Source organism: Canis lupus, chromosome 15, assembly GCF_011100685.1.
Source record: "Canis lupus familiaris isolate Mischka breed German Shepherd chromosome 15, alternate assembly UU_Cfam_GSD_1.0, whole genome shotgun sequence".
NCBI lineage: Eukaryota > Metazoa > Chordata > Mammalia > Carnivora > Canidae > Canis > Canis lupus.
In genome coordinates, this window is record NC_049236.1 from 2453245 (window position 1) to 2479643 (window position 26399).

The 26399-nt window shown below is 53.7% G+C and overlaps 1 protein-coding gene and 2 long non-coding RNA genes across 5 annotated transcripts in view; 2 read left to right on the top strand and 1 right to left on the bottom strand.

Annotated features, from left to right (window-relative positions):
* The window catches only part of RIMS3 (regulating synaptic membrane exocytosis 3), a 41557-nt gene extending 28647 nt beyond the window's left edge, over positions 1–12910 (top strand). For all 3 annotated transcript variants that reach the window (XM_038557734.1, XM_038557735.1, XM_038557736.1), the window contains exons 5-8: positions 2490–2602; positions 4931–5032; positions 5359–5498; positions 7029–12910. In XM_038557734.1, the coding sequence (XP_038413662.1) occupies positions 2490–2602; positions 4931–5032; positions 5359–5498; positions 7029–7241 (568 nt within the window). In that variant the 3' untranslated portion in view covers positions 7242–12910. The remainder of the gene's footprint in view (positions 1–2489; positions 2603–4930; positions 5033–5358; positions 5499–7028) is intronic.
* Positions 12676–20091, bottom strand: LOC119869316. Its single transcript, XR_005370096.1, has 2 exons — positions 19008–20091; positions 12676–12846 (listed from the first exon to the last, which is right to left on the bottom strand). It is a non-coding gene; the product is annotated as an uncharacterized LOC119869316 (long non-coding RNA).
* On the top strand, positions 19733–21704 carry LOC119877010. The gene is made up of 2 exons (XR_005370097.1): positions 19733–20027; positions 21135–21704. It is a non-coding gene; the product is annotated as an uncharacterized LOC119877010 (long non-coding RNA).
* Positions 21705–26399: the final 4695 nt, after the last annotated feature.

A 26399-nucleotide genomic window follows, 5' to 3' on the forward strand; every position in this document is an offset into this window, starting at 1 on the left:
TCTCTCCTAGATCTATGAAAGCGGTTATATGACAAAGATTTTTCTGGGTTTGGCTTCATCAAGGCCCATGATTGCAGGGCCCTGTGGCTCTCTTATGTAGGATTCTGAGATCTCGTGTCTCGCTCCTGTGTCTACATCTATGAATGCAGATGGCCAGTGGCATGTACTGCGCCCTATGGTATGCAGGGCCTCCCTGGGCACATCTGATGAGTGCTCCTTTTTTTTTTTTTTTTTAAGATTTTATTTATTGGGATCCCTGGGTGGCGCAGCGGTTTAGCGCCTGCCTTTGGCCCAGGGCGCAATCCTGGAGACCCGGGATCGAATCCCACGTCAGGCTCCTGGTGCATGAGCCTGCTTCTCCCCCTGCCTGTGTCTCTGCCTCTCTCTCTCTCTCTCTGTGTGCCTATCATAAATTTAAAAAAAATAAAAATTAAAAAAAAGATTTTATTTATTTATTCATGAGAGACACAGACTGAGAGAGAGAGGCAGAGACACAGGCAGAGGGAGACGCAGGCTTCATGCAGGGAACCCGATGTAGGACTCGATCCTGGGACCCCAGGATCACGCCCTGGGCTGAAGGCAGGCACTAAACCACTGAGCCACCCAGGGATGCCCAGATGAGTGCTTCTTACTCTGGGATCTCCCAGCCACCATCAGACCAAAAATTGTGTCTCATTTAACACTGGGGAATGTCAGCACTACCATTATCTCCACGGTCCACATGGAGAGACTGAAGTACCTTCCCCAAGATCGCCACTGTTCGGTGGTGGAGTCGGGATTTGAATTAAGACCATTTGACCCTACGGCCTTTGGTCACAACCTCTCAGCTCTCTATACTGAGCTCTTAAAAAAAATTTTTTTTAAGATTTTATTTATTTATTCATGATAGACACCGAGAGAGGGAGAGAGAGGGTCAGAGACACAGGCAGAGAAGCAGGCTCCATGCAGGGACCCCGACGTGGGACTCAATCCCGGGTCTCCAGGATCAGGCCCTGGGCCAAAGGCAGGCGCTAAACCGCTGAGCCACCCTGGGATCCCGAGCTCCTAAAATTCTGTGACCTTGCGAGTCTATGACCTTAGTTAACCTTCTCAGAACCCACTTTCCCTCCGAGTATGGTATGAGGCTGCCGCTGATGGTCAGTAAGATTGGAGGGGTGGGGGGCTTGAATCAACCCTTCCCTCGGAGTGGAAATCCAGGCCCTCTCCAACAAGACGAGCGTAGTCAACCTCTCTTTCTCCCTGCCTGTCGCCAGCCAAGAAGGACTCAAGGACAAATTTTCCAACAGGGGAGTCAATCTGATCTCTCAGGCCAGACACCCGGGCTGTCCTAGGAGGTCTTTGGTCCATTGCAGCCCCTGAGCAGACCCGGGTCAGACGTCCCTCATTGGTCCTTTCTCTGCTGCCACCCCCCCCAGAACGTCTGGGCTTGAGCTCATGAACAAGTAGCACTTCCCTCGGTGTTACCAGCAGCAACATCAGAACTACCATTTTATTGTTTCCTGCTTGTCTGGAACCTTCCATGCACCAGCTGCCCTGATCTCCACCATAACCCTAGGATCTGGGCATCATCTCTGTTTTGCAGTCAAGACCAGCCTCTTACCTCTCGGAGCCTCTGTTTTCTCATCCGTAAAACCGAAGCAGGGCCCCTGCCGCACAGAACGGCTGCAAGGATGGAACGACACGATGCGTGCGGTGCATTTAGCGAGCCACTGGCTCCCGGCCAGCTTTCAATCACTGTCAGTTTTGCTCGTTCCTATTTCCAGGACTCCACAACCAGGGACCACCCACCATCACTCGCCTTTTATCTCAACCCAGTAATTGCGTTATTTTGGTTTCAGTTGCTGTTTTGGGCACCACCTCACATTATTGACTTGGATTTCAAACATATGGTCAACTGAACCTCAGTTCTTGGAACTTGCTCCAGGCATTGACATTTCTGGCCTCTGTTTCTGGTTCTTGGCATTCGTTGCCCCTGGGGAAGACACAGGTGTCCAGCAAGCCCTACCTGTTAAGGATCACCTGAGAAATCCTGGTGCTTGAGGATTCGATAACATTATTATGTTGTTATGCTTATTTATTTCTCAAAGGACACCAAAGTATTCCTCTTTATTTACTTTAAAGATTTTATTTATTTATTTGAGAGGGAGAGGGAGAGAGAGAGCATGAGCAGTGGGGAGAGGCAGAGGGAGGAGGAGACTCCTCACTGAGCAGGGAGCCCAACACGGGGGCTTGATCGCAGGTCCCCGGGATCATGACCTGAGCCGAAGGCAGACACTTAACCAACTGAGCCACGCAGGCACCCCAAAGTATTTTTCTTTAATGTGCAGAGATGAACCGTTCTGTTTGCCCCCAGCTAACATGGTGCACTCGTGCGATGTGGGGGGGGTGGGAATGGAGGCCCAGAGGGGCATGGCCCAGTGTCCGGGGGGCAGAGCCGCTGCACCTCACCACCCAGACCATAGCATGTGCCCCTCTGCTTCTTCCTCTAGGTTCATTTTCCCCACCACTCGGCTTGGGGCTGAAAGCCAGTTCAGCGATTTCCTGGATGGCCTGGGACCAGCCCAGATCGTGGGGCGACAGACATTGGCAACGCCACCAATGGGTGAGTGTTCCTGAGGGCCGAGTGGGTGGGGTGATGGTGGCCACATAGTGGGAGGGGTGAGCTCAGTGGGGGCCCCGTGAGGTGCAGGGCCGGCTGCAGAGGAGAGCCAGCTCTGGCTTTTGCACCGGTGAGGAGGGGTTGGCCCAGCTCTCCTGCTGACCCTCCCTCATCAGAGAGGACAGGGGTTCCAGCTTTGCTCTGCCGCTTCCCCGCAGCAGCTTTACAGCGCTTTCCCTCCCTCACCTCCTCACCACCCACCCACTCTCCACGGCCAGCTGCATGCCAGGCTGTGCTGTGTGCCTGCAGGATGTGAAATGGTGAACAAAAGTCATCCGGCATTGACATTTGGCCAGTCTGTTCTTCCGCTGGTGCTTTGCGTGACCTTGGGCAAGTCACTCCCCCTCCCCGAGCCTCAGTTTCCGCATCTGTGTAATGGGAATGATAATCCCTGCCTTAGTTCTGTGATCTAACAGCAATTCATTGAGTGTTCCCATTCGATGCTTTAAATGAAATGTGCCTTTTTTTTTTTTAAGATTTTATTTATTCATTCATGGGAGACACAGAGAGACATAGGCAGAGGGAGAGGCAGGCTCCCTCCAGGGAGCTCGATGTGGGACTCGATCCCAGGACCCCAGGATCACAGCCCGCGCCAAAGGCAGATGCTCAAGCACTGAGCCACCCAGGTGCCCCTGAATGATGTGCTTCATTTACTCCGTAGGAACCATGTCTTATTGGACTTGTTACTTCTGCCTGGCACCCAAAAGCCTTTAAAATAATTTCCTCATCCCCTTCCCTGCAGCTGGGACCTATTTCCCGGAGCCTGTCCTTGGTCCTCTCAGCTGTATTTCTGGCTCCCTCACGCCTCCCCTGCTCTCCCTCTGACTTAGATACTGGCAGTGTTGGCTTTAGGTTGCTCCTCCCAGGAACTAGCTCCCCCTGAGGTGCCCCCCTTGCCTCTTGCCCTTCCCCATCACTCCAGCCTGAGCAGTCTGCCCCACATCTGGACTCAGTCCTCATTGGGATAGTGTTCGGCCTTCAACCTGACGGCTCGTGAGGAAGCTGGGCTCAGACAGTGCTCTCCTGCAAGCCGTGCAGTGGAGCTGGGTTTCTCTCCCAGGCCACTAGTGTTCCCACTGCACTGCCCTGTTTTCCTCTAGCAGGCTTCCACTCGAGCTTTTGTCTGCTGGACTTGGGGCGGGGGGTCTATGGGGACCCTTGGAGGGTGAGCACCAGCTCTCCTGTGGCCCTGGGTGGGATTTGGCTAATTCCCGACCCTTGCTTACAGGTTCTTAAGGGCCTGGGAAGTCTGCTTTTCCCAGCCCCAGGCCCAGCCAGGGGCTGGGAGGCGGTGAGAGGAGCCAGTCACCTCCGCGAGGCTTTCGGGCCTTCCCAAGCCTAGAACACTTGTGTGTGGTGCCTCCTGGTGTCTAGAAGCGGGAAGGGCAGGCTTGCATCTGCTCATCCTCTTAGGGATGTTACAGTGAGCTCTTCCCCTTCCCTCCCCCACGGGGAGGTCAGAAATAGCTAGAGGGAGGGTGATGACTTCTAGGATGTTTCCTGAAAGTATAAATCCCCATCTTCCCAAGTATGCAAATACAAACAATTGCATGATAGCTCAGAGTATCTAAAATGGGTGGCTGAACCCAAAGTCTGGCCAATTTTAATTTTTCTGCATCAGGCTTATGATTCTGCATTCCTTTGAAGGACGCTCCAAGTGACTAATGCATAATTTCAGATTCCGCTAACCGATGTTGAACAAAGCTAAGAGTTCTAGAAATAACTGACATGACTTCATACAGAACTTGCCTTGGCGAGGTAATCGTTTGGGGGAGCGCAGTGAGGAGTTCTCAGTTCTCTGCTCCCAGGAAATCCGGCCTGCCTCCCATCCTTTGAGCCAGGGTACGATCGGGCCCTCCTTCCCAGGCAGCGCCTGATGGCCGGTGCAGGCTCCTATCTCGGCATCTCTCCAAATTGATATTCCGTAAATATTTGTTTGATAGATATTTAGGGGAGCGGCCAAGGGCTGCTATCCTGCTCAGTAAAAAGAAGCCCCCCAGCTAACCAGACTTCCCCGGGAGTTGGGCGGGCATTCGTGGTTACCCAGGCATGTCCCTTGAGGGTCGTGCCCCTGCCTCGCCCCAGGGGAGGTACCAGAGTATTTCTCAGCTGCTTTCACATGCTCTCGAGAGCAGTTCAGGCACATGCAGTTTTCTGTATATTATGCCCTTTCCACACCGTAGCGTCCTCTGCAGACTGCGTCCTGCACAGCAGCTGGCCGGCCTGCCCCAGGGCCTGCCTCTGCTGGACTGTCCCTCTTCTCCCCTGCAGGGGACGTGCACATTGCCATCATGGACCGGAGTGGCCAGCTGGAGGTGGAAGTGATTGAGGCTCGGGGCCTGACCCCCAAACCAGGCTCCAAGTCCCTCCCAGGTGAGGCAGGGCAGTGGGGAGAGGGGTTTTGGATACGGGGTCCTGCAGCTGAGCTCCAGGTCAGGCGTGTCCCCAGCTGTCCCTTGACCTAGATCCGTACTCTCAATCCCAGAGTCATGATTTGTCTGGGAGGTCGGTGGACAGGGCTGGGGGGAGGGAAGGATGGACGGGTCGGTGTTTGAGTCTGTCTTTCCTACTGCTGTCCACTGGCCAGCTCATCCCACTCACCTTGCTCACCTCCAGGACCAGCTGGGTGTTAGGGGATGGAGCAGGCCATAGCGGCCTCTCCCAGACCCCTCCCCATCATGCTTTCTCCCATCCCTCAGCCACCTATATCAAGGTTTACCTGCTTGAGAATGGGGCCTGCTTGGCCAAAAAGAAGACAAAGGTGGCCAAGAAGACCTGTGACCCCCTGTACCAGCAGGCTCTGCTCTTTGATGAGGGGCCCCAGGGCAAGGTGCTGCAGGTGAGTGTCACGGGGACCTCAGGGCCCACGGGGCAGGGTGACTCTCGAAAACTGCAAGCTGTAATTTAAAATCTTTCACGTATGCTGTGCTCTGTGCTGGGCACCGTACCGGCTGCACTGATGCACATGACCCATTTGTTTCCACAGCCCAGTGAGGGGTTATTGCCCCTGGTTGATTCATGAGGAAACCAGGGTCGGGGGGTGGGGTGGGGAATAAACCCACTGCCCTCCCCACCCCCACCCCCCGGTTGCTCAGCTGGTGGGTAGAAGCAGGGTTTGCTCGCCACCTTCTCTTTCTGCCTGGTGCTAAAACTTACTGCGCATCAGCTCCGTGCCAGGCTGTGTGTGAAGCGCTTTCCAATCCTGACCTTGCATCCTCGAGATGACCCTGCGAGGTAGGGACGATTCTCTCCATCTTACAGCCTCAGAGAGGTGAAGTGACTCGTTTCCAGCCAGTGACTTGCAGAGCCGGGGTGACGCCACCCCAACTCCGAGAGGGTGCGCTGCCCTTCGCCACGGTGCGGGGAGGGAGGGGCGATCAGGCCCATTCACAGATGAAGCACCTGAGGTGCGCGGGAGGCTGAGTGGGGTTAGAGCACAGTGGGGGCTGGTCTCTGGGTTCAGGCCTGGGTTCCAGTTCCAGCTCCATCACAGTCTGCGGGTGGCGTATGGTGAAGAGTAAGGAGAGGTGTGGAGGGCCTCATGAGCGTCTGACCCACAGACAGCTGCTCATTGAGCATTGGCAGTAGTGGCTGTGGCTGGTGGCCTTGCCTGGGGCCACATGGGTGGCAGGTGAGAAGACTGAGCCAGGGCTCAGGGCTGGGCTGCATGACTGCTCATCTAGGGCTATCCCTCTGCGCTGACGTGGTTGTGTGGCAAGGACCCTTGGGGCTTCAGATGGCGAGGACCGCAGGACCCTCGGGTTCTGTGGGGTAGGGGTGATCATGGGAGTCTATATGGATTCCATTTTGAGAAAAGGATCCACTGATAAAAATACAAGTTTGAAAATCACCGAGCTAATCTATTCTGCTCTTCCAGTTTTATGGATGGGGACACTGAGGTCCAGTGAGGGCAGAGGGTCTTCCCAAGCTCCTCTGTGAGCCCGCAGCAGACTGGTTGCTGTGACTCAGGTCCCAGACTCTCAGTCTGCTCCTTCATGCTGTCATCTGGGAGGCTGGGGGAGGCTCCGAAGTCAGACCCGCGTTCCAGTCCCAGCTCCGCCACCAATTTCTTTGCGTCTTGGGGTTAATTAACCTGAGCTGTGGTTTCCTCGTGGTCGATATGACGACATGCAGCACCGTCCCCTAGATGGCTGTAACAGTCATGGTCATGGGTAGGGGTCCATAGGACCGAGCCTGGCACATCGTAAGTGCTCAATAGTCGTAGCCCTCAAATCAGTCTCAGTTCCGGCTCTGTCTCATCTGTGCTCTGGCGAAGCTTGTAGGTTCCTGGGCCCGCTGCCGAGCCCTGGAGTCGGGGTGTTGGCTCAGCGCCCCTGTCTCCTGCTGCCCCCCCCTCCGCCCCCGGCAGGTGATCGTCTGGGGAGACTACGGCCGCATGGACCACAAGTGCTTCATGGGCATGGCCCAGATCATGCTGGACGAGCTGGACCTGACTGCCGCGGTCACTGGCTGGTACAAACTCTTCCCCACGTCCTCAGTGGCAGACTCTACGCTTGGATCCCTCACCAGGCGCCTGTCCCAGTCCTCCCTGGAGAGTGCCACCAGCCCCTCGTGCTCCTAAGGACCTCCGGACCAGGCCGGGATGTAGCGTGGGGAGGGGTGCCTGACGGCCTCCCCCGCCCCTGTACATAGTCTTCATGTCTCTCTGGACCCCTTGCCCTGCTGCATGCCTGTTGGCTACTGGGCCCGTCCCAGCTGGCAGTGGAGACTGTAGTGTGTGTGTGTCTGTGTGCGTGTGTGTGTGTGTGTCTGTGTCTGTGTGTGACCATGTTATATCTGTTCACGTGTCTGGGTATAGTCAGTCTTGGTGACTACATGAGCTAAACTCCACATCTCTCTGTGTCTCGTTGAAAAGAAACCCAAAGGAGTGTTGTGTGGGCACGGGTCCCCGAGTCCAGGGGCGGAAGTCAGGGACGTGGCCACCAATCCACCCTGCCTGGCCCTGCGCCCGCGGCAAAGCCCACGTGTCCCTGTCCAGGCTGCCTCTTGGTGGTCCCTGCTTAGTTTCCTGTCTCGTCCTTTGTCCCACCTGTGCTTCTCCCAGCACCACTGCTCTTTTTCGAGGAATGTAGCACCCACTGCAGCTGGTCACACTGAGGCCCCTCTGGGACGTGACACTCCCCTCCCCCCGCCAAGCACACTGACAGCTCTTCCCACCGAATGCATCTGCAGCATGTAGCATGCTCATCTAGTGCCCTGGCCAGGGGCCGGGGGAGCAGAAGACGCCTGGGAAGCTGAGGGCTTGGACATCGCCTCCTCCCTTTGGCTGGAGCCGCCTCCTCCTATAAGCGAAACACTAGGAAGTCTTAGTTCCCAGGGTTGCTGGCCCGGCCCCTTAGAGGGAAGTGCTGGCACCTCCCTTAGCGTTGTTCTTCACCTCCTGTCTTCCTCTGAGCCTCCTCACTTCCAACATGCCAAAGGAGCTCTCCCAGTGGGACCCCAGGAGGTGTGGATTTGGAGGATCTTGACATCCCAGAGGCTGGCCTCAGAGGGGATGTTATCTGCCAAAGCAGATAGTCCCTGGAGGCGCCTGTGTCCTCCCCAGGCCCTGAGGGTGGCTCTGTCCCCCTCTGGGCTTGTCCTGGTGGGGCCTGGCTTGTGGAGGAAGTGCTGAGGGTAGGGCTGTTTGCGGGAATGAGGAGGGTTGGGGCTGACCTGCTCTGCGCCGCTGTTGGGAATCCTGTCTGATCTTTGGGGATTAGCTGCATGAGGTTGATCATTTGGGTCTCTCTTTGTTTGCTCATTTCCAGACCAGGGTCCCTGTCTGGGAGCTCAGACTCACTCGGGCTCCAGCTTCCCGGCCCCATGGACAGCCTGGCTCTGGACTCAGCTAGACTGCCACAGTCACCAGCTCTGTACAAGCAATACTTTCCCCTCTCCGCCTCCCTGCCTCCTTGCGCTCCGCAGCTGCCCTCTGGAGAGTGGCCTGGCCTGCTCTCGGCCCCTCACAAGCCTCTGCTTTCTTTCTACCCTTGTCTGGTTGGAGCTTCCCAAAGCCACTCAAACCCTGACTTGATTTGACAACTGGGCCCTGGGAGGGGGTGGGGGATACAGCGGGGACCAGGGCCTGGCCTGGACCTGTGAGATGTCTGCTAGGAATGCCCAAATCTGTCCTCTCCTCCTCAGGTCTGGGGCAAAAGGTGAGAGGTCGTCCACGGGGTGGACACAGAAGCCCTTGGGTCCGTGTCTGGTGGGGAGGGAAGAGGTGGCAGGAGGGGTCCAGGTATGGAGAAGACCGTCCCTCTGCCTCTTCCCCAGACGTCGGCCCCGGGTGCTGCGATGACTGTGACCCACATGCTCAAGGTGGAGGCGGGGAGAGGTCTCGGGGCCTGAGTGCTTGGACTCCATTGGTAACCAAAGCCGGACGGATGGGTGTAGAGGGCAGGTGGAGGAGGAGGCTCTCTGGAGATAAAGGCACCTCCGCCCAAAGGGCCTCCCTTTCTGGCAGGGACTCACATCAGGTTGAAGCCAGAGCCTGGTAACCTCCCCCGACCCCCCAGGAAAACCCACAGACGTGGGTAAGGGCGTAAGAAATAAACCAAATGGGCTCCTGGCTTATGATCAAGACGAGGACCGTTGCGGGTGTAGGACGAGGGAGGCGGCAGCTGGGTCAGAGTTTTCTCTTTAGGCAGAAATTCTCTCCCGTCGTCGGGAGGGGGCAATGCACGCGTTTCTCGTGTTTTCTAAAAATAAGGCAAAGGGCTCTGTCGTCTTTGACCCTAGGGTGGGGAGAGGGAGGAACCTCGCTCCCAGAAGGGTGTTTTGTGTCCTGCGATGTGTTCGCCGCTGGAGCAGTCGCCCTCAGGTCGGCGTGCACACACTCTGCACCTTTGGGTGGGGTGAGCGGGGAACTCCTCGGACAGCGTGGACATTGGCTGACGTAGTGCTGAGAGGTGCTCCCCACCCCATGCGGTCGTCCCCAGGGAATGGGGGGGTATCAGTGAGTGGTATCACCCTCATTCCTCTCGGGGTCCGGGAGGTTGGGGGGGCTGCCGGCAGAGAGCCTGGGGCCCCCTTGCCTCTGGGGCAGGTTAGTTAGCATCGTGGAAGTTCTAGCCGGAGCTCGGGCCTGACGTGTTGGTACCTCGTGCTGGCTGCCCACACGCCCTAGCTGCCAAGCCGCCCCAGCTGGGCCGCTCGCCATCCCACTTCTCCAGGGGGATGGCATTCTCCCCACCTTAGGGCACATTCTCCTTCACTAACCCTTTGCACCAGTGACGAATCCCCACCTGATCTTCCCCCCATGGTGGTGAGGCTGACACGTGTGTGATGGTGAATGGCTGGGTTCCAGGGTCTGTTTCTCGTCCTCCTCGATCCAGGGGCCAGCCTGTCCCAGGAGAGGAGGGAGCACAGGGTGCTCCTGGCCTTCCCTGGGGGAGGGGGTGTGTGGAGGGAGCACCTTCAAAGAGGGGATGGTGGGGAAGGCGGGAACGCGATCTCCCCTGGAGTGCTCCCTGGCCTGGGGCTGAGGCGCTGCCGGGGTCCGGGGTCCGGTGTCCCCGGCTCTGAAGGCCTCCTTCCCCAGGTGAGACCCAGAGCGGGCAGAGGATGGGGCTCTTTGTCACTCCCCGGCCTCTGCTCCGGCGGGGTTCGCGGAGGTTCTCGGAGATGGGGGTGGCCCTGCAGCCCCGCCGGGCTGCTGGGCTGTGGGCAGGAACCGTGATGGATGATTCAGAGCATCTGTCTTCACGTTCCTGCCCTGCTCAACGTGTCCCACTTCTTCAGAGACTCCTTCCCCTCGGGGACGTCTGAGGGCCCCTGGTATGAATCAGGCTCCAGTAAATGGGGCCACGTCTGGGTTTGCCAAGGGGGATTTGATCCTCCGGGGAAGGACCAGCTCCAGAACGACTCCCCATCCCGTCTCTCCCACCTCCCAGTTCTCCCAGGAAAGGAGCGGAGGGCTTCGGAGGCTCTCTCAGGCACGCCAGCATTCCCGGGGGTGAGGCGGCCCCAGGAGCCCTAGAGACAGGGCCCCGTGGAGCTTGGGGCTCGCGGGGGGTCTCCCAGGGGCGTGACACCCACCAGGGCAAGCATGCCTGAGCTCTTCTTTACTGCCAGCCTTGAGGAGACCAGGCCCCTCTCCCCACCCCCTTAGAGACCATAGAGACCTCCAAGGGTACGTCTTTGGAAATGAAATGTAGCACAATCTTCGACTGCGTTACCAGGAACCCTGACCCGCACCCAGGGTTCTCGCTCCACGCCCTGCTGCCCGGGAGACGCCGAGCTCCTCCCCCGGGGGCACCAGGGCTCCCCATGCCTCCGATCCCCTATCTTCCTCGGCCCGGAAAGCAGCAGAGCTTCAGGAAGGCTGCTCTTCTGTCTCTGATTGCTTCCTGCACTGTGCAAACTCTGTGCAAGAAACGGCTGCCTTTGCTTGACGATGTAGACGAGTCATCCTCCCCCTGGGTGGAGAGAGGGAGGGCGCACTGCCCAGGCCTGGGGGTCCAGGCGATGGAGCGGAAGAGGCCTGCCCTCCTGCCGGCGCCTCCCTGGACTGTGCTCCTCTCCTCCTGAGCCTGATGCGGAAAGAGGCTCCCGACCATGCTGCTTCCTCCACCGGATTCGCTTCCACCCACCGGAGAGGGAGGAGATGGGCCTGCAGACTCTCCCCCGCCTGCCTCCTCGAGTCTGCTTTTCACTCAGGTCAGAAGAGGATGGGGGCAGGACCCAACACTCAAGACTAAGGGCAGGGGAGCCCCGCCCAATCAGGTGAGGCCCGGTGGGCTGGGAGAGGGTGATTTTGAGAGTGCCTGAGCATCTCAGAGCGATGTCGGTGATGCCAAAGAGAGCAACTTGGTCTCCCCGCTGGGCCTTGGCCTGCCTGATGGGGGGACCCAGTTCTCTGACAAAGGGCTTAATCTTTCCATGTAGCAAAGCAACTCCTTCTCCCCCCACCCCTGAGCTCGGGCTTTCCTGGGCCCAGCATGGCTGTGCCTGTGAGGAAAACCACTCCAGTAAGAGAAACCGAATTCTTTCAAGGGCCTAAGACTAGCTTGGGGCGGGTGCTTGTTGAAAAGGGCGTCACCGCTTTGGGGAAACCTTCCCGGGCTCCAGTTGGAAGCACCTGGGGCCTTGCGCGCCCCCTCCCCCAGGGGGGTTCACCCCCATGTCAGGGAAGGGTCCCCTGGGACTGGGCTCCAGATGCGGGCCCGGGAATCCAGGGGCAGCAGAGCACCCGCCCCACGGGGTCGATGGCCCGGACAGCTGGCTACAGGGATTCCAAGGCTGTTCTGTACAGTTCGATCCCAAACTGTGACCTTGTCCAAGACTCCTCACTTGTCTAGGCCTCAGCTTCCTCATCTGCAAGATCAGAGCATTTGCTAGTTGCTCCGTGGTTCCCTCTGGGTTTTAAAAATCTGATCTGGAGCTGAGGAGGGTTTCCAGCCTGGTGCGCCCGGGCCGGTTCCTTCCAGCCCCCGGTGCCCCAACTGGGTGCAGGTCCTTCTCCATCCACGCCCAGAAGCTGCTTCGGACAAGAACTCGGGGAATCCTAACAGACTCTGCTTCCACCTCCTTGTGGTTTGTTGTCCCTCTTCTTGTGTAACGACGAGAAATACTTAAGAGTTGTCTACAACGGACACTTTTCAAGGTGCTGATGTGACGTCACCACCTCAGCCGCCTCCTGCGTAGGTCAGTACCCCCACCAGCAGATGAGACTGGGCCAGTCCTCACTTCTGCTTCTAGAACGTCGTCGGTGGGCAAGTTGAACACCTGAGAATGTTCGAGGCATTGCTCTCTGGTGGAAGGAGAGAGGGCACTTATTTCCCATCAGCGTAGTTTGCTTCTTAAGACCACCCCTCTCTCCAGGATCTCTCGCCAGACATCACCTCAGCAGGCAGAGTGGCTGCTTCCTTAGGAAAAGTTGGCCTGATTATTCCATCCACTCCTTTAGAATGTAAATTCACAGGAGGCAGGAACCCCTTTTTTAGAATTTCCAAATGCATCCTGCAAAGAAAGAGATAAGCTGATAGGGCCTGACAAGCACACTGTTTAGATAAGAAGCAATTAGCCTTTTATATCTGTGCTCTATACATTTTCTATGTGCAGCATCTTTCCAAACTTGCTGTGGCTCCTAGGTGGCAGGTGGACGGCTGGGGAGGACTGCCGGCTGTTTCGTACAACATTCTTGCCAATTCCCTTGAGAAGAAAATTCTTTCACATGGCTTCTGCATGTACAATATTTGGGCAGCAAAAAAAAAAAAAAAAAGATTAAAGTCAGTTTGAAAATGGTTTCACGTGTCGCTTTCTGAAGACGGTTCTTGATTCTAGGAGAGAGAAGACAGAGTTCCAGGTGACTAAAACGTGGAGGAGGAAGAGGCACCAAGGCCCAGAGGCGGGAGAGAGCAGTGCATCTCAGGAAAAGGCCTCTAAGGTCTGACGGGGCCTCCGACTCCCGTGGGGGAACTCTGTTGCCACACTGATGGCTGTGGGCTGTGGAATCTGGCTGGGCCAGGTGGCTTCCCAGCTGTCCCGCGTTCCCGCTCATGGGCCCTCGAAGCCTTCTGTTGCTTCGAGGCTCATGAGGGAGGCCCAGAGGCAAATAGGGGGGAAGGTAAGAGGGAGCCAAGGCCACTGCTTTTGATCCTTCTCATAGGTCTCTTTCTGAGCTCTCAGGTCCAGGAGTTCTGCTCAGGCATAAGGCCAGGGCAGTCTTGTTTCCTGCAGCCACACTTGATACAAGCAGTAAACATAGCAGTTCACCCCCAGTGCTGTGAACTACAGCAATCATTGACCCCTGGGGCACCCCATTCCCTCCCTGCCTCTTAGGGAAGGACAGAAAGGTATGTTAACATTTAACCACTTCTGGGCCGTGTCCTTGTTCCCTAGGACTGGGTCTGTGGGTTCAGAAGATGGATAAAGGAAGTGTCCCAATGTCATATGCCTGCTGGGAGAAAGGCTGGCATCCTCCTCCCCCAGGGTCCTCCAGCATGACCCCCACTGCTTTGGCTCTGGCTCTTGGCTTTGTAGAAGTTCTTCCCTCTCTTGAGGGAAGGCTCATGAGACCAGGCTCACTATATGAGTTTCAGTGCTTCCCAGGTTTCTGTCTTTCACTTCTTTCCCACTCTTGCTCTCTGGATTATCTGGGTGGGCCCAGTCTTGTCACTTGGATCTTAAAAAGTGGAAAATTGTTCGTAGCTGTAGTCTGAGTGAGATATGATTGCAGAAGAATGGTTAGAGAGTTGCAGTGTGAGAGAAATTAAAGACTATATGGAGAGTAAGTCATACCATGTTCATGGAATGAAAGACACAGTATTGTGAAGATGTCAGCTCTCCCCATATTTATCGCTAGATTCATTATACTTTCAGTAAAAAAATCCCAACAAGCTCTTTGGAGAAATTGACATGCCAATACTAAGATTTATTTAGAAAGGCAAAAGGCCTTGAATAACTAAAGCAATTTTGAAAAAGAAGAACCAAGTTGCAAGAGTTATATAACCTGACTGTATGACTTACTATAAAGTAATGCTGGTCTTGGCATAAGCATGGACCTATAGACCAATGGTACAGAACAGTGTGCAGAGATAGACTTACCCATAGCCAATTGACTTTTGACAAAGGTGCCAAAGTAATCCAAACATCTTTTCAACAAATGTGCTGCAACAACTGGATATTTGAATGGAAAAATATGAACCTGGACCCTTACGTCACATTATGCACAAGACTAACCCAAAGTGAGTCATAGACCTAAATATAAAAGTTAAAACCATAAAACTTCTGAAAGAAAATTTCGGGAAAAAAAATCTTCACAACTTTATGGTAGGCAGTGGTTTCTTAGAACATTAAAAACACTAACCCCGAAATAAAAAGAAATTGGATTTCATCCAAACAAAAATCTTTTTGAAAGACACCATTAAGGGCAGCCCAGGTGGCTCAGCAGTTTAGCGCTGCCTTCAGCCCAGGGCGTGATCCTGGAGACCCAGGATCCAGTCCCACATCGGGCTCCCTGCATGGAGCCTGCTTCTCCCTCTGCCTGTGTCTCTGCCTCTCTCTCTCTCTCTCTCTCTCTCTGTGTGTGTGTCTCTCATGAATAAATGAATAAAATCTTAAAAAAAAAAGAAAGAAAGAAAGACACCATTGAGACTCCTATTAAGATGACAATTTAATAAGAGAACATAAGTAAAAATGGGCAAAAAGTTGGAACAGATGCATCACCAAAGAAGATGTACAAATTGTCAACTGGCATATGAGAAGACATTCATCAGTTAATCATCAGGGAACTGCATACCCAGTAGAATAGCTCAGATTAAAGACTGGCAATAGGGGGATCCCTGGGTGGCTCAGTGGCAGGGGATCCCTGCCTTTGGCCCAGGGCGCAGTCCTGGAGGCCCGCGTCGGGCTCCTGGCATGGAGCCTGCTTCTCTCTCTCTCTCTCTCTCTCTCTCCATGTCTGTTATGAAAAAAATAAAGACTGGCAATATGAAGTGCTGGCAGGGATGTGAAACATATTGCTGGAAACATAAAATGGTACAACCACTTTGGAAAACAGTTTATCAATTTCTTTTAAATTTCTTTTATTTTTAAGTATAGGAGATCATTATTTTTTAATTTTTTTTTTAAATTTATGATAGTCACACACAGAGAGAGGGAGAGAGGCAGGCTCCATGCACCGGGAGCCTGACATGGGACTCGATTCCGGGTCTCCAGGATCGCGCCCTAAGCCAAAGGCAGGCGCCAAACCGCTGCACCACCCAGGGATCCCGAGATCATTATTTTTTTAAAAAGATTTATTTATTTATTCATGAGAGGCACAGAGAGAGGCAGAGACACAGGCGGAGGGAGAAGCAGGCTTCCTGCAGGGAGCCCGATGTGGGACTCGATCCTGGTCTCCAGGATCATGCCCTGAGCCAAAGGCAGACACTCAACCGCTGAGCCACCCAGGCTCTTTTAAATTTCTTATACGCTTATCCCATGACCCAGCAATTCCACTTGTAGGTTTTTATCAGGAAAAGTGACACCATGTGCCCACCCAAGACAAAAATGTTCATGGCAGCTTTATTCCTAATAGCCACAAATTTGAAACAATACAAATGTCTAACATATCTCTCAGGGGCCAACCAGGATACGGAAACCACACAGTAATATGATCAAGGAAAATTTAATTTTAAAAATTACTACCTCAGCAGTGAGGTGATAAGAATAATAAGAGAACTCTACAGAGTATTCTAAGGCAGAAGGAGAGGATCCAAGGAGGGAACGGATTGGAAGAGGACCCTCTCCATCAAGCTGGGATTCAAACCTTGTTGAAAAATGCATAATGCTTGCCCCATTGTCTCCAGGTCAGTGAAATGGTGGTGGCAGAGACTAGCAGGGAGGGCCTGGGGGAGCCGAGTCAGGAACCTCCTTGCAGGCAGAGTAGTGAAGGTCTGGGGTGCAGGTGCCTGTGTCTGGAGGGCCCACTGGAAACACTCCCCCAGGGATCTGGTGGGGGAGGCCAGAGGGTTGGCAACACAGGGGAGTCGGTGCCCTGCTCACCTGCAGGGCATGTGAGGCTGGAGGTTTACTGAGTCCACGACGGGAGGGCTGTAGCCAGGTGGGCCCTGCGCTGCCTGAGCCTAAGGCCGTGAGCCCCCAGGACTGTGTGCTCTGGATGCATAGCTAGGGCAGTGCCATGGGGGTCCCCATGCATTCATCTCTGGCTGCAGTCGCAGGCAGAGGAGAAGCAAACAGAAGCACACTGGGTGGGGGAAGGGAAGCGTCCTCCTCCTTAGTGTTCCGCCAGCGCCATCTACTGACATGACATGGCTCTGGATGTTCTCACCATAAAGGAGAATTGCATCAAGGGGCTATCCTACTACTGCCCAGCAGGTAATGAAGGGCTGATTTGGGGTTGAGAGGCAACAGATTGATACTTGTCATACCTGGCAATAAGTGCAATGGAAAAACAGGTTGGTATGTTAATATCATGGGATCCTACTCAGCACTACATAGGATGAACTACTGATACACAGAACAACGTGGAGCGAAGGCAAACAGCATACTGAATGAAAGAAATCAGACACGAAAAGGTAAATACTGTTATACAAAATTCTAGACGACACAAGAATAATCTAGAGGGAAAAAATTCCAACCAGTGCTTCCTGAGAATTAGACGTGGGTGGTATTGACTGCGAAGGGTCACAGCGTGACTTGGGGTGATCATGAAACCCTCTATATCTGGATGGGGTTACGTGGGCATGTATAAGTAACCGTGCTCACTTGGCGGGATGAGCACTGGGTGTTATGCTAAATGTTAGCAAATTGAACTCCAATACAAATTTAAAAAAAAATAAAATAAAAAAAAAATAAGTAGCAGTGCTGCTTCGTAAATTCCAGGGTAAGGGCCATGTGAGAAGATCACAGCTTTGATAGGAACGTTGGAAATCTTTCCTCTTTCTGCAAGAGGTGCATTCTGAGTGGGAAGGCCTCGGTGGCCATAGAGCATTATTCTGGGTGTTGCTGGGATACAGATGAGATGGTGCACGAGGAGGGAATTTACCCAGGAAACTCCAGCCACAGTCTCTCTGAGGGTGGGCTCCTGCATTCTTCGCCAGCTCACCATCACTAGTCCTGCATCTTTGTGGTTTCGCCATAGGTCCAGGCAGTGTCAGGACAGTTACAGAGGGAGGTGACCTTCAAGACCGGCCAACCAACCAGACAGGGATAAGGGACATGGGAAGAGCAGCCTGCCTAAGAAGAAGGAACTTACTAAAGATCCCTCTACATCTGAAACTGTGAGGGTTTATGGACTGACATAGAACAGTAATCACTGTAATTAGTAATACTAAATAATAATTTTAAGACAAAATTGCAAAGAAGTTGCAGAAGATGTCCGACAAGCAGTGCCTGACAGTAGATGTTGACCCGTTTGCTAATGTTGGCTGGTGCTGGCGGTCAAGTAGAGAGTCTACACAGTCTTGATTCATGGGCATGTGTACTTGCCTCCAAACTCCAGAAACTGATAAAGAACCACCACTGAGATCCAGGAAAATTTGTAAAATATCGGCTGATTATAAAAGGCCAAAAGTTCTCTTGTGGGTTTGAGAAAACTATTTCACTTCCTTGGTCTTGGACGTAGAATGACTTATCGAACTCAGCTTATGAACATATTTAATGAACAACTTCTCATCCTGACAAAACACTTGGACATGAATGATGGAGATTAGACCCTTTAACTCCGGGCCCCAAGAACCCTCCCATAGAGTCACCAGTGGGCATGTAGCAGGATGGTTGGTTTGGAATCGTCCACCGTGGTGGAGAGTCAGAGGGTCTAGGTGTGGGGCTGTCCCCGGGGAAATGGAGGAGTGTAATCTGGAGGAGACGTTCGGCAGGACACAGGGTGGAAGTTAGAAGCAGAGATGACACACACACGTAGGCACATTTTGAAAATAGTGCTGGGTGAAAGGTAATAAGTAGGATGAAGTCTAGCACATAATCTCACGTATGAAAATTAAAAATACAGTGGGATCCCTGGGTGGCTCAGTGGTTTAGCACCTGCCTTTGGCTCAGGGCATGATCCTGGAGTCCCAGGATCAAATCCCGAGTCAGGATCCCTGCTTCTCCCTCTGCCTGTGTCTCTGCCTCTCTCTCTCTCTCTCTCTCTCTCTCTCTGTGTGTGTGTGTGTGTCTCTCATGAATAAATAAATAAAATCTTTAAAAAAAAGAAAATTAAAAATATTGCTCACAAAATAACACCACGGATTTTGTGAGAATACATACACATACGTGTCAAAATATTTTGAGTAGTACTTTCATGAGGGGAGGAGAAGTGAGACATGGGCATAAAAATGAATAAATAGAACAGGAGAGGGGCCTCAGGCAGGCAGGCCAATGATAAAAGCATGATTAGCTCAGTTCTCTGATCCTGATGTTAAAGAAGAAAAAAAATTTCCTTCTCCCAGGGGCAATGTGTTCTATGGCCGAATGGGCCTCATCTGATCGATATGATATAGAAGCTGAAAGATCAGAACCAAGTTTTCTGGATTGGATAAAAGGGCTGGAAAACAGAACGTCTCAGAACATTCCATTCACACCATCATCAGGCCACAGCTGCCTCACACCATGCTGATCTCTGTGCAGGGTTATGGTGACCTGGACCTGCTGGTACACACAGCGCTTGTCCGTGTGTGTGTATCAGGGTCCCTGACTTCGGTGTTGAGATGAATAAGGAGCATCAGGATCCAGCAATCTGCCCCAAGCTTTACACCCTGTGGAGTCTCTAATGTAAAATAATAAGATCCCCATTTACATGTGACATAAGGAATGAAAACGGAGGCATGTGCTATACTGGAGCAGCAAGAAAACCACATGGGGGTAGCCGAGCACCCCATCTTAGGAAAGAGACCCTTACCTGAGTGAGGGAGGTGCCCCTCCTGGTTCTATGCCTGCTGGCCATCATCCCCCATGTCCACTGGGTCACCAGGATGCTGGGTACCATCTTCCCAGGAGTTCTGGCATGGGCCAGGGGCCCCATGGGGAGAGACGCGAGGCCCTCACGATGGAGCATGGGAATCATCAGGCCTAGTGAGGGCTGCTTGGGGCAGATGTCCTAGCAGGAGCAGGAGAGGCCTATCTGGGCCCAAGGCCCATGCAGGTGGGAGAAGAAGCAGAGTGAGGAGGAAGGCCTGGGGTAAAGGGAGAGGGGTGGGGGAAGAGGGGGGCAAGTCGGAAGGGGCGGCGGATGCAGGGAAGAGGGAGAGGGGGAAGGCAGGTGGTGGGAGGAGCAGGGGGGCAGGCGAAGGTGGAGGGGCCCCAGGCTGGGAGGTGGGAAGAGGTGAAACCGGTAAGAGGAGGCAGGCGGTCTGGGCATGAGGTGGGAAGAGGACCAGGTTGGTCTGAGTAACTGGTGACCGAGGCAGGCGCAGGGCGGAGAGACAGGGAAGTCATCGGGACAAGAGGCAGGACAGGAGGCAGGGAGGGGGCCGAAAGCCCAGCTGGGGTCGGAGAAGTATGATGAAGAGGATGTTGAGCAGGAGCGAGGCCAGGCAGCTTCTTCTGCATGGCTCAGTTGAGAAATGAGGGTCTGTGTGATGGGTTCACTGCTCTGCATTCTTTCTTTGCTGGTTCCATTATGACTCCGATTCCATTAGAGGAGAGTCCAAGATTCTACAGCATTTTCACTAGGAGGATACTTTTGAGAGCCTCAATTACAGCCTTCTCCATCTTATAAATTAAGAAACAAAGGCCCAGGGAGTTGTTCAAAATCACCCAACAACAGTCAGGGACACGGTTGGGACAGAGCCCAATCCGGAGCTCATAAAAGCAATCCCAGGGGGCCTGGGTGACACAGTCGGTTAAGCATCTAGCTTTCGGTTTCCACGCAGGTCATTGTTAAGTTTTTTAGTAACTAGATGGAAATGAGACCGCCAAGGTAAGCGAGGGTCCAAGAACAGATTTTATTGCAGGCACCCTCGGGCGAGGTTCCAGGACTCACGGGGGAGAGAGAGTGAGTCCAGGAAGTCGCGCCAAGACAAGGTGGTCGGGGGGTTTACATAACGTTGTAAGGCAGAACGGTTTCCTATTGGTTGGCTCATATGCAAAGGGAGGATTGCAGTTTGACCAGTCAAAGGTGACTTCCTCCTCTGGGGTTTGAAGGGCATTGGGTTCGGTTGGGGAAGTCCAAAGGAGAGGTGTCAGGGTCTGCTCAAGCTGTCGTCCCAAGTGGAGGTGGTGACAGGAACCTCAGCCATTTTGGCGTATCCGCCATCTTGAGGAGTTTCCCTTCCCGCCTGGCCCCAACAGTCATGATCTCAGGGTCCTGAGTTTGAGCTCCACATCAGGCTCCCCACTCCGCAGGAGGTCTGCTTGGGACTCTCTCTCCCTGCCGCCCCATCCCTCTCAAATAAATAAATCAATCCTTTTTTTAAAAAAATATATTTTTAAAATTTATTCATGAGAGACACAGAGAGAGGCAGAGAGACGCAGGCAGAGGGAGAAGCAGGCTCCATGCAGGGAGCCCGAGGTGGGACTTGATCCTGGATCCCGGGATCACACCCTGGACTGAAGGCAGGAGCTCAACCACTGAGCCACCCAGGCGTCCCTAAATAAATAACTCTTAAAAAAAAGAAAAGAAAGGGATCCCTGGGTGGCGCAGCGGTTTGGCGCCTGCCTTTGGCCCAGGGCGTGATCCTGGAGACCCGGGATCGAGTCCCACGTCGGGCTCCCGGTGCATGGAGCCTGCTTCTCCCTCTGCCTGTGTCTCTGCCCCTCTCTCTCTCTCTCTCTCTGTGACTATCATAAATAAATTAAAAAATTTAAAAAAAGAAAAAAGAAAAAGACAGCACAAAACCAAAACCCATCCCAGGCTGACTGGCAGTGGGTCAAAGTGTAGGGCTCTCCAGAGAGTGGCAGGGGGCCCCTCCGGGCCGTTCGGGTCTGCCCTAGATGGAGAGGAGGAAGGGAGACTGGAAAGGCACCTTCTATCCCTGTCCAGCCATTACCCAGAATTTACAATTAGCCCCTTATGTCCCTTCCACAGGAAAGCCCACCGCAGGCACCCAGGAAAGAGACTGAACGTGCAGAGAAACAGCTGAGCTCGCATCCAGGCCTGGGCCTGGGGCCCGGGGGCAGAAGGCGCTGGAGCAGGAGTGGAGGGGAGTTTAGAGCTTCCCTCTGGCCATTGCGTGAGATGTTCCCACACCTCTCCCACTCTGTCCCCTTAGAATTTCATAGGACAAGGGTGTTAGAAGAAGACACGATGCCCAAATAGGAGTAGAGACAGTTGCCCAGGGCCACACAGCCTCGGAACAGTATCAGAACCAGAAACCTGGCACCTGGTTCTTGGCTCTTTTCATTAGATGACTACATGGGGAAGTGGGATGGGCGTGGAAGAGGACACGGATGTAGTGACAGCAGCCACAACTACCCTTTCTGTCTCCATTGTGTCTCTTTTACGATTTTAGAATTCCTCAAATGTTTGGGATTTTCTCATACTCCTTAGTCACTGATGTGTCCCTATTAGGGATTCCTAATCATTTCTGGTCCACTGAAGACATTCCTTCTTAGTCCCCAGTATAAAAATGGATTTATTAAAAATATTTTTCTTTCATTTCTTTTTTTTTTTAAGATTTTATTTATTTATTCATGAGAAACACAGAGAGGAGGGAGAGAGAGAGGCAGAGACACAGGCAGAGGGAGAAGCAGGCTCCATGCAGGAAGCCCGACATCCAGACTTGATCCTGGATCTCTAGGATCAGGCCCTGAGCTGAAGGCAGCACTAAACCGCTGGGCCACCCAGGCTGCCCTCTCATTTCTCTGATTCAGCACAAAAGCAGGATGTTAGAGGGTTACAAAGCCTCCCACCTTGGGCCAGAACCCCTGCTTTATCGGTGAATCCTGCCCTGTGACTGCATGCATGTATGTGCATGTGCCCCTTCCATGAACTCTTTTTTTTAAAAAAATATTTATTTTGAGAGAGAGAGAGAGAGAGAGAGAGAGAGAAAGAGCACGCATGAGAGGGGGGAGGGACACAGGGAGAGAATCTTTTTTTTTGGAGAGAATCTTTCAAGCAGACTTCCTGCTGAGCCAGGAGCCCAACTTGGGGCTCGATTCCCGATTCCCTGACCCATGAGATCATGACCTGAGCCGAAACCACGAGTCGGACAGTTAACCAACTGAGCCCCCCAGGCCCCCCTTCCCTGAACTCTTAACATGCTGTATTAGTCATGGTCTCCAGAGAGACAGAACCAATAGGGCAACAACCCTCTGTGGTCACAAAACAGTTGCCATCTAACGGGACACAAGCAAAGGGTCATCAGAGACCGCAGAAGAAGTGCTGCTAGGGGAGGCCCAGGGTGCCCCCAAAGCACAGAGGATGGGGCTGAGTCAGACCTGCTGGTTCAGGAAGGAGACAGAGACCCTCAGGGGACTCCTACAAGGAGAAGGGGAGCACAGACACGTGGCTGGGGTGGAGCCCTGAGAGCAGTCAGGGCCCTGAGGCCTCACTCAGGCCCCCAGATTGAGAGGGTGGGGATGGGGAGAATTAGCGGAGCTAAAGGGGTGGGGTTGCTATAGCAGCAACATCCAGGGAAAAGAAACAACACGGAAAATCTGGCCTCAATAATGTGCCCTGGGGGGATCTGGCGGGGGGGAGGTGGTTCAGTCATTGAGCATCCACTGCCTTGGCTCTGGTCATAATCCCAGGGTCCTGGGATTGAGCCCCACATCAGGTTCCCTGCTCAGCAGGGAGATGGGGGGCAGCAGCTGCTTCTCCCTGTCCCTCTGCCCCTCCCCATGCTCGTGCTCTCTCTCTCTCTCTCTCAAATAAATAAAGTCTTTAGGGGTAGCCTGGGTGGCTCAGCGGTTTAGTGCCGCCTTCAGCCCAGGGCCTGATTCTGGAAACCCAAGATCGAGTCCTGTGTTGGGCTCCCTGCTTAGAGCCTGCATCTCCCTCTGCCTGTATCTCTGCCTCTCTCTGTGTGTCTCTCATGAATAAATGAATAAAATCTTTAAAAAAAAATCTTAAAAAAGAGTGCACTGGGTGTCCCACTGCAGTGACAAGCTCATTGTGAGTGGAGTTTCAGGAGTTTGCAAGTGTGATGCTGGAGAGCTGAGCTGTGTTCTCTCCTGGAAGGGCCTTGTAGGCCGCCTTAAAGAGAATGGACTTTACCCTACGAAGAGTAGGAGGCTCTGAAAGTTTTTGAGAAGGAGAAAGACATGGTTCGAATCATGGTTTAGAAGCTCTGCTGGGATCCCGCGGGTGGGCTGTACCGAGGGAGGAAGCAAGGAGCGCAGTTAAGGGGCTAACGTTCTGAACCTGGAGACAGGTGTAGAGTGGTCTCCCCTGGGCCAGGCCGTGCGGATGGAGGGGGCAATTTGAGACAGATCAAGCGGCAGAATGGGCAGGTCTTACTCCTGGGGGAGTGAGATACCAGGAGAGGTCAGCTTAGCACCCACGTTTCTGACTTGGGAAACCGGGTAGATGGGGAATATTAGCAGAGTAGGTTTTTCTGATGGGATAAAGAATGGAAAGGTAATGGGTTCTGGTTTTGACCTATTAAGAATCAAGTGCCCTGTAGGACCTCACCTGGCTTTTGGGTTGTTTGCCTGTAACTCAGGAGAGAGATCTGAGCGAGGCATTCCATTTGAGAGGCATCTGCAGAAATTTACGCCTCAAAAGGTGTATAAAGTGAGAAGCGACAGCATCCAGGACCAAGGGACAGCATGTATGACCCCAGACAGACAGACAGGCCTACAAACTGGACTGCAGATGAGCGGGCCGAGGACCAGAAGGAAACCTGGGAGCGTGGGGTGTCGTGGAACCCAGGCAAGAGAGTGTTTTAAGAAGAGAATAATCTGAGAGGTAAACTAAGGATTTTTTGAATTTATTATTTTTTAAGAGTTTATTTATTCATCAGAGACACAGAGGTAGAGGCAGGGACACAGGCAGAGGGAGAAGCGGGCTCCTCGTGGGGAGACCCAAGGCCTCAGAGTACCTGCCTCTTGTGGCCTTACGAAGGGAGCCAAGGCACGCTGCCTTCTGCTTGAACCTACCCTGCCCTGGACATTTAAGGAGAATTAGTTCAGTGGATAAGAACCCACAGAATTACCCCCCTCACGGGTATGCTGTAGGAGAACCCCCCATCATTGGGTCAAGGTGATTGAATTATCAGGTTAGCAGTAACCCAACTCAACCAAGCAACTCCCTAAAGGTGGCAAGAACTACAGCTGTGCCGAACAAAGCTCGCCTTGTTACTCTTAAAGGAGGCAGCCTGGGGAGGTGTAGCCCCTGCTCAGCTGAGACCACCCTGACTGCGAGCTCCAGAGCTTTCGGTCTGCACTGGTGAGTGTTGGCCTGGAGGAAAGGCCTTCCCTCCCCTGCTTCCTTTTGTGAAATGATGCTCACTCTGCACATATTTGCTCTTTGCCTTAGGCATGAGAGGGCACCCAGAGAGCTTATCTTCAGAACTAGAATTTCTCAGCTCTTCATGGTTTGAATGGATTTGGATGTGAATTGAATTGAATCAGGTGGTTTCTCCACTTAGGCCTAAAAAAACACCACAGTGCGGGTGTTGGAGCTGGTGGAGGGGAGGGTTGTTCCCCACCGGTTCTGGGGGCCTGGAGTCTGGATTGCTCTGTCTGCAAGTCTGCTGCAGGCCCGCCTGTGCTTGAGCGCAAGGCACCCAGGTCGCAGAGACACTCCCTGAGCTTGGGCCAGGGTGGCCGGTGGTGGGGTGGCCCCAGCCCAGAGGAAGGATTTGTCCCTGAGCCAAGGCCCACTGCGCCTCTTATTTTGTGCCCAAGTGTTTTCCCCTTGTCAGGACAAAGAGAGTGGCAGACACATTAATGGGGGAAAAAATACTAAGAGGAAGAGAGCGAGCTAATTAAAGCTTGCCAGCTGGCACGCAGAAGACGCTGGCGTCTGATTGATCAAGTGGGAAAAGGCTACAATAGAGGGAAATAGTGAAGTGAGGTACGTGAACCGCATCTCAAGTTTGGATCCATCACTGTTGCCTAAAATGTGTTTCGAAGAGATTCTACTCTGGCAGAAGCACTGAGACGCAAACTTGCCGTAGTGATAGCAACACGAATGCTACAGCTGACCTCCTGCGCTTGCTGGAAGCCAGGGGCTGGCTTAGCACCTGACGTGGGTTCTTAAGTCCTCCCTTCTCTCAGCACCCCTGGGAAGGAGGTGGGGGTCTCTCTTGTGCTTTCCCGTTCTGCTTTCCTGTTCTGCAGAGGCGCCAGAGGGGTGCAGGCCTTGAGGAAGGGCTTGGGTTTTGGGGGTTTTTTGCTCTTGTTTTTTTTTTTTTTTTAAGATTTTATTTATTTATTCATGAGAGACCGAGAGAGAGCGAGACAGAGAGAGAGAGAGAAAAGCAGAGGGAGAAGCAGGCTCCATGCAGGGAGCCCGACGTGAGACTCAATCCCAGGACTCCAGGATCATGCCTTGGGCCAAAGGCAGGCGCTAAACCGCTGAGCCACCCAGGGATCCCTTTTTGCTCTCTGCACATGGAGAAGTCAGTAACACTGGAAAGAGGAGGGCCAAGTCCCTGAAGGGAGCCAGGGTGGGGCCTCAAGCTCAGGTTGGGGTGGGGGATTCGGCAAGGCTGTTTTTAAGGGGCGAAGGCAAGAAAGAGCATCCAGCCAGCCAGAGGCAGGCCCCTGGGGGATGCAGTGGCAGGAGGGGAGGGCTCCCCTTTCTGGTGGCCTTATTCTTTTGGTAAAATGTAGGCCTCAGCTGCCCTTCTTAGCACGTGGCTGGCAGCCCCGCGTTCAGCCCTCGTGACCCCCCCACCCCATCCCCCAAGGGGCATGTGGAGCCCATGCTGCAGAGGAGGAAATAAAGCACAGAGAAGCTCAACAGCTTGCCCAGATCGCCCAGCTACGCCGGGGCCAAGGGGACCCCCTCCACATGATACCCTCGCCCTGACTCTCGAGCTGCCTCTGAAAGCCAGCAGCGCTCGGCAAGCCGTGGGATTCCCGGGCGGTACTGAGTACTCTGCAGAGTGAACCGAGTTGTTACAGTGATCTTTTGACTTGGCAGCAGGATCCAGTGATCTTGCCAGTGGATGTGAGAGACCAGATGCAAGGCCCGTGGGATCCCAGAGTGAGGGCCCCAATCGCCCTGCAGGGGCCTGCAAACAAGACGACCTAAGGATCTCCCCCACTCTGATGGAGGAAGGAGGCAGGAGGAGACTCGAGAAGGGCCTTCTCCCGGGCAGTGCTGTGGGTGCCAAGCTGAGGGGCCTTCCTCCCCTTCGGTGGTGGGGTGGGAGGATGCTCCCCTGGAACCTCAGCCTAG